This window comes from Lepisosteus platostomus, chromosome 2 (genome assembly GCF_059453375.1).
Source record: "Lepisosteus platostomus isolate fLepPlt1 chromosome 2, fLepPlt1.hap1, whole genome shotgun sequence".
Taxonomy (NCBI): domain Eukaryota; kingdom Metazoa; phylum Chordata; class Actinopteri; order Semionotiformes; family Lepisosteidae; genus Lepisosteus; species Lepisosteus platostomus.
The window spans coordinates 73003443-73011226 of record NC_142612.1 but is presented as its reverse complement, the minus strand read 5'-3'; the positions used below and the strand labels follow the sequence as shown (position 1 = coordinate 73011226).

General features: G+C 37.2%; 1 protein-coding gene across 1 annotated transcript; it reads left to right on the top strand.

Annotated features, from left to right (window-relative positions):
• The first annotated feature begins 232 nt into the window (after positions 1 to 232).
• foxl2a (forkhead box L2a) lies at positions 233 to 2325 on the top strand. The gene is made up of 2 exons (XM_088617506.1): positions 233 to 519; positions 662 to 2325. The coding sequence occupies exon 2, from the start codon at positions 670 to 672 to the stop codon at positions 1546 to 1548; it is 879 nt and encodes a 292-aa protein (XP_088473632.1). The 5' UTR covers positions 233 to 519; positions 662 to 669; the 3' UTR covers positions 1549 to 2325.
• Positions 2326 to 7784: the final 5459 nt, after the last annotated feature.

Genomic DNA, 7784 nt, shown 5'->3' with positions numbered 1-7784 from the left:
TCTGTTATCTTTGGATGTATTACTCTGTAATTATGGTTACTGATTCACTTTAAGCGGGACCTGTTCCATTGTCCTAAACTGCTATTTTAGGAAGCCCTCGGAATAGGCGTCTAAAGACGATTAACTGAACGGTTTGTGTCAAGGACTCACAGTTTGTGTTTTACGGCGCGATTATGAAAATGGATTTCTAATTTCAAACAGACGCGATGAGGAAACTCTGTTGCTCTTGTAGGGGGGGGACCTAGAGAGAGACGGAGGCGGAACACATTCAGCACACAAATCAGAGAGAAGTACATCATCGCAGGATATATGAGAAACCCCAGACGAGGTGCCATTCTGCTTCTGGAAGGAAGAAAAGGCTGGACTTAAAGAGGAACCTAATCACAACCTGGGCTGTGCCTGTAATAGGAGCAATCTCATAAGAAGCTGAGCTTCAGGGAAAGGAGTTATTGCTTCACTAGAACAGTAATTGTGGTACTAAATCAATTCCTCGGGCCCTGCACTTAACGCAAGATTCTGGTACGGCGTAAAAAAGAACTTGTGGCTGGAGAATACTATTTGTATTGTTATTCTTGTTGTTGTTATTATTATTATTCCAATTACTCTTGGTTTGTTTTTGTTTTTCTGTGCGTAATGATGGCCACTTATCAAAACCAAGAAGATGACGCAATGGCTTTGATGGTTCATGACACCAACACGGCCAAGGAGAAAGAACGACCCAAAGACGAACCGATCCAGGATAAGAGTTCGGAGAAGGCAGACCCGTCTCAGAAACCCCCTTATTCGTACGTGGCTCTCATTGCCATGGCTATCCGAGAAAGCTCAGAGAAGAGGCTCACTTTATCCGGCATCTACCAGTACATCATCAGCAAGTTCCCTTTCTACGAAAAGAACAAGAAGGGCTGGCAGAACAGTATTCGCCACAACCTGAGCCTCAACGAGTGCTTCATAAAAGTGCCCAGGGAGGGAGGGGGCGAGAGGAAAGGGAATTACTGGACTCTGGACCCCGCTTGTGAAGACATGTTCGAAAAGGGTAACTACAGGAGGAGAAGGAGGATGAAGAGGCCTTTCAGACCCCCTCCGACACATTTTCAACCCGGAAAATCACTGTTCGGAGATGGATATGGTTATCTCTCCCCACCGAAGTACTTGCAGTCCAGTTTTATGAACAACTCTTGGTCGCTTGGGCAGCCTCCCACTCCCATGCCTTACAGTTCGTGCCAGATGGCCAGTGGCAACGTGAGCCCTGTCAATGTGAAAGGACTATCGGCGCCGTCCTCTTATAATCCTTACTCCCGGGTCCAAAGCATGGCTTTACCCAGCATGGTGAATTCGTACAACGGGATGAGCCATCATCACCATCCGCACGCTCACCACCCGCAACAGCTGAGTCCGCCGACTCCAGCGCCTCCCCCGGCTTCTTCGGCAAACGGAGCCGGCCTTCAGTTCGCCTGCTCTCGTCAGCCAGCAGAGCTTTCTATGATGCACTGTTCGTATTGGGATCACGAGAGCAAACACTCCGCATTGCATACAAGAATAGACATTTGAGCCGACGGTCCGCATGGAAACAGGACTTTTTACCCACTATTAAATGCAAGCGAAAGTATTTTGAAATGATCATGGATTCTGTCACAATCTGTTCCGTGCCAAAGTTTCTTGAGGGAACCCTGTGTCATCTATGATTGAACGTATTGTGTAAGTGATGAGACATTATGTCCTTAAAGCTGACAGAGAGAAAGCTTCTGGGGGTCATTTTTTTCCCCAGTGGTAGACTTGGGGGAAAAGAAGATTAATGTGTTTTTGTATGGTACATCTGTACAATGCGACCACTTCCCTTAAAAGGGAATTGAGATTACAAATACTATTTAAATATAATGTGTGTAAGAACGTCGGATTCAGATTCTGTACGTTTACTGTGCTGTAAGAAGTTGAACTATGTGCTCTTGTAAAACAACAAACATTAAGAATTTAAATGACACAGTTGTACGCCCGTGTGGCGTTTCCACGTCATAAATGTGTTACATGCAGAAGTGTTCGCCAGGTTAGCAAGTTATGTTTATTCCGAATAACAGAACGTATGGTGAACTACAAGACATACAGAAAGTTATGGGTTAATGTGTACATTGTTAGACCAAAGAGATATTATCTGATTTAGAAAGCGTTTAACAATTTGCAATCCTAACTATTATGCATCATTCAGGGCCAGTTTTGAACTCTTTCTTATTTTGTAAACTTAAAACTTTGTCTCATTCATGTTGGGACCATGTTAAACTAGCACTTTTTTAGTTTTGTGAATTACTTAATAAACCTGTATTTTATTCAAAATTTTCCTCTTCGTTCGTTTCTCAGTTTCTTCATTTGAGGTGTTAATATTATGTAAAAATAAGGCATAGGCCTTTAATTAACAAGTGAATGCGAGGGTAACGTGAAATAAGCGTTAGAACCCTATTGATTGACCCAATAATTTTTCATAGTTGTTAAATGTTTTTGTTTAAACTTCCGTGCAATGGACTTAAAAACTTAACCGAATTGCCCCGCATCTATTTCCTTGTTTTACTTTTTGTTGTGAAAACGAAACATGGGGCACCCAGAAATATATTTTTAGACAGCAAAACACCACATAGGTTTAGACCATTGAAATCTGAAAAAACAAATTCGCTTGAACAAAAATAGGATTTTTACTTTTCAATAGTGAACACCCTTTTTCTGTTAATTTGTGAAAGGGAATTATCATAGAGCATCTTAATATTTTATATAGATTTATCTTAAAATTGTACGGCTAAAGATTTTGATGCAGGACAGTAGCGGTCTCATAGGTCCTTAATTCGCTACCATATTAATATTTAGTAATTATATATTGATAGCTTACAATGCAACTACTCGTGTTTACAGAGGATGGTTATTCAAATATCTATTTTTTATTTCTAAGCCTTCTATATTGTATATATTTTAAAGAAAGATAATCCCTCGCATTAGCATTAATATAATGACTGTTAGGAGACTAGTATACTTAGCTGTTTTTTGTATTATTTCTTATTCCGGACACGTTTTTTTTTTCTGTTCGACACAGCAATACTTGTTTAACACTTCAAATATGTTTTAGTGCCTACTTTCACCGAATTTTCCCTAGACTTCTCATTGCATTCAGAATGCTGTCATAGCTATTCCAAAGGCCAAAAGTAAATAGAACATTGTTATAATAATGGATTTATATATATATTTTTTTTGGGAATAGGTATGCAAATAAAACTTGGCAAAGATGATTCATGACGCTCTACAGTTCTGAAAACTGAATTTTAACCAGGAGAAATCAAGTCTTTGCTATAAATGAAGGTTTGAATTTCCTAAGGAGATGAGGGATAATTTTAAAGGACAATACAAATCCCATATAATAAGAAACAAAATGTTGGATTGTTTATTAGTTTCAGTCCGATATTCATGGGGTAATATTTAGTATGTTTCGAGGATACCGTCTTTCAGTGAAGTAGAAAACACGGACCTGCATACAAAAAGATCCCAATTTGTTATATTATAGATCTAATTATTAGTTTACTAATGACATATCACTGCTTATTTACCACTGCAAATATAATCTAATTCCCGTGAAACCTGAATTTGTCATAGACAACTCAATAAATTCAAAATACTAACCTTATATAATCATCTTTTCTCTCCAAAGACTGGATAGTATGTATTTCAGGATCTTTCTCAACTTTTGTTCTGTACTTTAAATAATTTATTACTAATGAAAAGCAATGGTCGTACTAAGCTCATATTGCTTTTTTTATCAGTTATGCAAGAATCCGTTTTCACATTAAATGAAAAAGTGTTCGTTCAGATACCTGTTGCTTTAACGTAGACACAAGGTCAATAGAACATCAAAGGTTTTTGGTGATCTGGGTACTTAAAACACTTTCCTGATATTTTGGGGTAGCCAAGCCAGAACTGATACTACCTATAAAGACATCAGTACATTTTGAACAATATTTCAGCATTTATAAACCTTTAGAGTTTCGTTTTTTCAGTAAGGTGTATCATGTTGTTGTTTTAGCAAATGCCTCATTACAAATGATTAAATCAGGGTTTCGGTAATCGCATTACTAAGGAAAGGCTGATAATAAGAAATAATTTGTTTTCCAACATTAATTATTTTGCAGTTGTCTAAATTACCAACAAATGTGTTTGTTGAATTCCTTGCATTACGTCTGCCGTGCTCTGGTAGCTGCATTTGAGAGTCTCGAGGGGCTTAAACACTTAGAAAGAGAAACAGGATGATGAGTGATACGTTTACAATAGACCTTCATTTCTTAACTCTTTTGTTTCGATTATGTAATTAAAGGGAAGCTCATTCGAAAACGGCGCACGAGTACAGTACACTGTCACTTATAGCGACAAGTGTTTGTAATTTTAGGCCCCAAGCAGTCATACGCGTTGCCTACTGTATATCCTTACACTCGTCATATTGTAACAGGACTCCAAAACCAGAATTAATTGATTACAACTTTTTTATAAAACCAATCGAGAGATAGGCGCAACACGATTTAGAGGAAAAATCATGTGGATATGAGTGTAATTGTTTCTTATCTGTACAGTGCAAATACAGGTCTAGTTATTTATTTACTACAGCTATAGGCCTCTTGCTCTTCTTTCTCCACCCCCTTCAGGCTACTAGCAATAATAATAATAATAATAATAATAATAATAATAATAATAATAATAATAATAGTGGTGATGGTTGTATCAGTAAAATCCTATTTAAAGAAAATAGTGAAGAGAGCTTTAGTGGTATTTGAGGAAACTAATCTGTAGTTCTGGCTTCCAAAAACAAAACAAAAAATCATCACAATATTCTTTTGAATGCATCTGGTGAAGGTTTTGGAGTGCGTGTTGAATCACATTATGAATGCTATGTCTCTGAGGAACCATGCAGGTTTGTAATAATTAGAACTGAAGATTATAGTGACAGCATATTGTTGTATCGTTTTCCTTTGTTCATATAGAACGAAGACAATAACCTGAATTAAAATAGATTTCTAGCTTTCTGAACTCAGATGATTCCCAGCGCTCTTGAGCCGCTCCGGTTACAATCGAAGGTTACGATACGGCCATCTGATTTCACTTTTTTAAAAAGCAGGTACAGTGTATTCAACTCGGCGCACTTCTGCAGGAGGAGTTCAACATTTGCTCTTTCTTTATTTAGTCCTTTCATTGTTGTCACGTTTTCGATTTAGTTGGCCAGTGCAATAGAACTGTGGTGTCATTCCATTGTTATGGATAGAAGTGTTATTCTGTCATGGTTTTTATTTGTTCTTTGATGTCTTCGTGTTATATTCGTTCTAGACATTTTAATATAGAGTTTAAATAAGGATTGTTTTAATTTTTTTTCAGCGAAGAATTAAAGCGAAACAACACATGGCCGTTCAGCTAGAGATGTTTAGTGAATTATTGTCGACATTTAAAATGTATGTTTGCAAATGGCGAAGAAAAAGTTCTAAAATGCGAATATTACTACGCTTTTTACTTTGTTAGGAAAACTGTTTCTTCTGAGCCTTTTCAAGCATCTTAGGAAAGAAAATGTACTCCAGTTTTGAGTAAAATGCTGCGTTTAACTAAAATGATAAATACTGTATCCTATCCCTAGCTTTCGATTATATGATATTAAAAGATCTTGATCTTTACGGATGCTCAAATGATAACGAACTCTTGCAGAATAAAACGGCCATTACCCTACGTTATATGATGATGTTAATAAGGGATCGACTCCTTCCCTTAACCATATTTACTGAAAAAAATGTGAAATTCATAAGCTTGAACTTTACCAGTACACAGCCGTGTACCACAGATGGTATTGTATTCATGTTTCTTGGAAACGCAAAACTGTTACAACTCAGTAGATTAATAGCCTACTGTTCGTCAGTATAAAGCCCATCTGCCAATTAGCAGACCCCTCGGTTTCCACGAGTTTCTGTTTGTCATATTGTTTTAAACAGAGAAGTATTTGCTGTTCTACAACAAAGGTCTTCACACTGTTTTGTAGGAAAGTGTTTGTTTTTCTTTCTCTGCAATTTGAGTCTTTTCTTTAGATAACTGCGCAGTCACACAAATACGGTGTTGCGTTTGTAGCTTTCCATTATTTCAAAACAATCAGACAAACAAGGTTCAAACTTATATGCGTAATAATAATATAATATTATATATACAGGATTATAATTTAATCATCGTTATTAACTATTTGAATTATTTCGTTCCCCGGCTATTGCCTGTAATGACCTCGTTGTATGTGATTTAACAAATGACCGGCGTGCAAAACCAAAAACCGCTCTCTGGCTTTTCCATATGCTGAACAGTTCACTCTCGTTTCGAGCAAACCACTTCCTTTCAGAAAAAAAAGAAAAAATATTGAAGAACAGGAGGAAACTGTTTTAGAAGAACACATAATTTCCAGTTCACGTTTTACATTCCTTCAGCGTCTTCCTCTTCAAATAAAACTCGGTTTATTAAGTATGACCTTTCACCGTTATTTCGGGTTATCCTTCTAACATCTTCATACAGAGCAGATTAGACGGCAAATAGAATCGCGCATTCGCCGCTTCCTAAAATGGATGTTTTGTAAATAATCACGGTAAGAGATAAGGGTATTTCAAAAGCCCAATTACAAACACTGAACAAAAGCACTCGTGTGTTAGGACATTTGTTTTCACGTTACTTTTTGCGATAGATGCTTACAACAACAAGCTAAACTCGAATATCGAGAAATAAATGACGTGTGTAATCAGTGCAATGACGTTGAGATGTATAGCTGTCCTATATAGCGACAACGTAATTTGAGAATGTATAAATCATGGTCTACAATACCTCAAATTATATGACAATTGAGTTTTTTTAGAAAAGAAAATGAACAAATACTTTTAAAATAAAACCTATTTCAGAGTAGAACTAATACGGAGGAGCATATATTCTGTCTTTATCAGTGACTATTTTGACCAGAATCACACAGCGGTCCCCCTAATCCGTTAATCTTGGATTTATATAAAATATAAAATAAAACATTTCTAACAGGTTATGCAAAAAGCTGACGCAATATTACCTCAGCCTGCTTTCTAAAACAATTTTCTTTTTTTTTTTTGCCTCGTTATCACTTTAGAAATTAATTACTGCTCTTAATGCTTCAGTGGTGAATTCTTTAAACGATAAATACATATATTTTTGTTACTGCTCGTTTCCAAACCGCTTTAAGTGTTTATTCCCATCGCTTAAAAACGAAGAAACCAATAATCAAACAAACTAGCGGAAGTAAACAACGACATGCAGAAAATTCGCATGATCAACTTATCTCTAAAAGGTTTGGAAAACGAAAAGGTTGATCTTTATTCTGGAGGGAGCGATGTAAGTGGCGATGTCGCGTTTTTCTTGTTTTGGGCCCAGAGAGTTTGGGCCGCTGCATCAGGTTCTGGGGGGAAAGGAATTCTCCTTAAGCCAGTGGTCATCTGTAGAAAGTGGGCAGTACATAGATTGAAAGCCTGTGTGGGCACCCTAAATAAATCAAGAGTCAACCAATCATCGACCGCGAATCATCAGCGTACATTCGTGCGCTTTTCCCCGAGAAGCTTTACCACAGTATCTATTTCCCAGACTTTAATTAACACGCTAGGAATCTGTGTTGCATTCCGAAAAATAATAATCTATCTCGTCAGCAAATGTCTCTCGTATTAAATGCCTATTTGCCTTGCAGTAGCTACAGTGTTGCAGCAGGAAGTAATTCACGTCCACTCCATATAAATCGC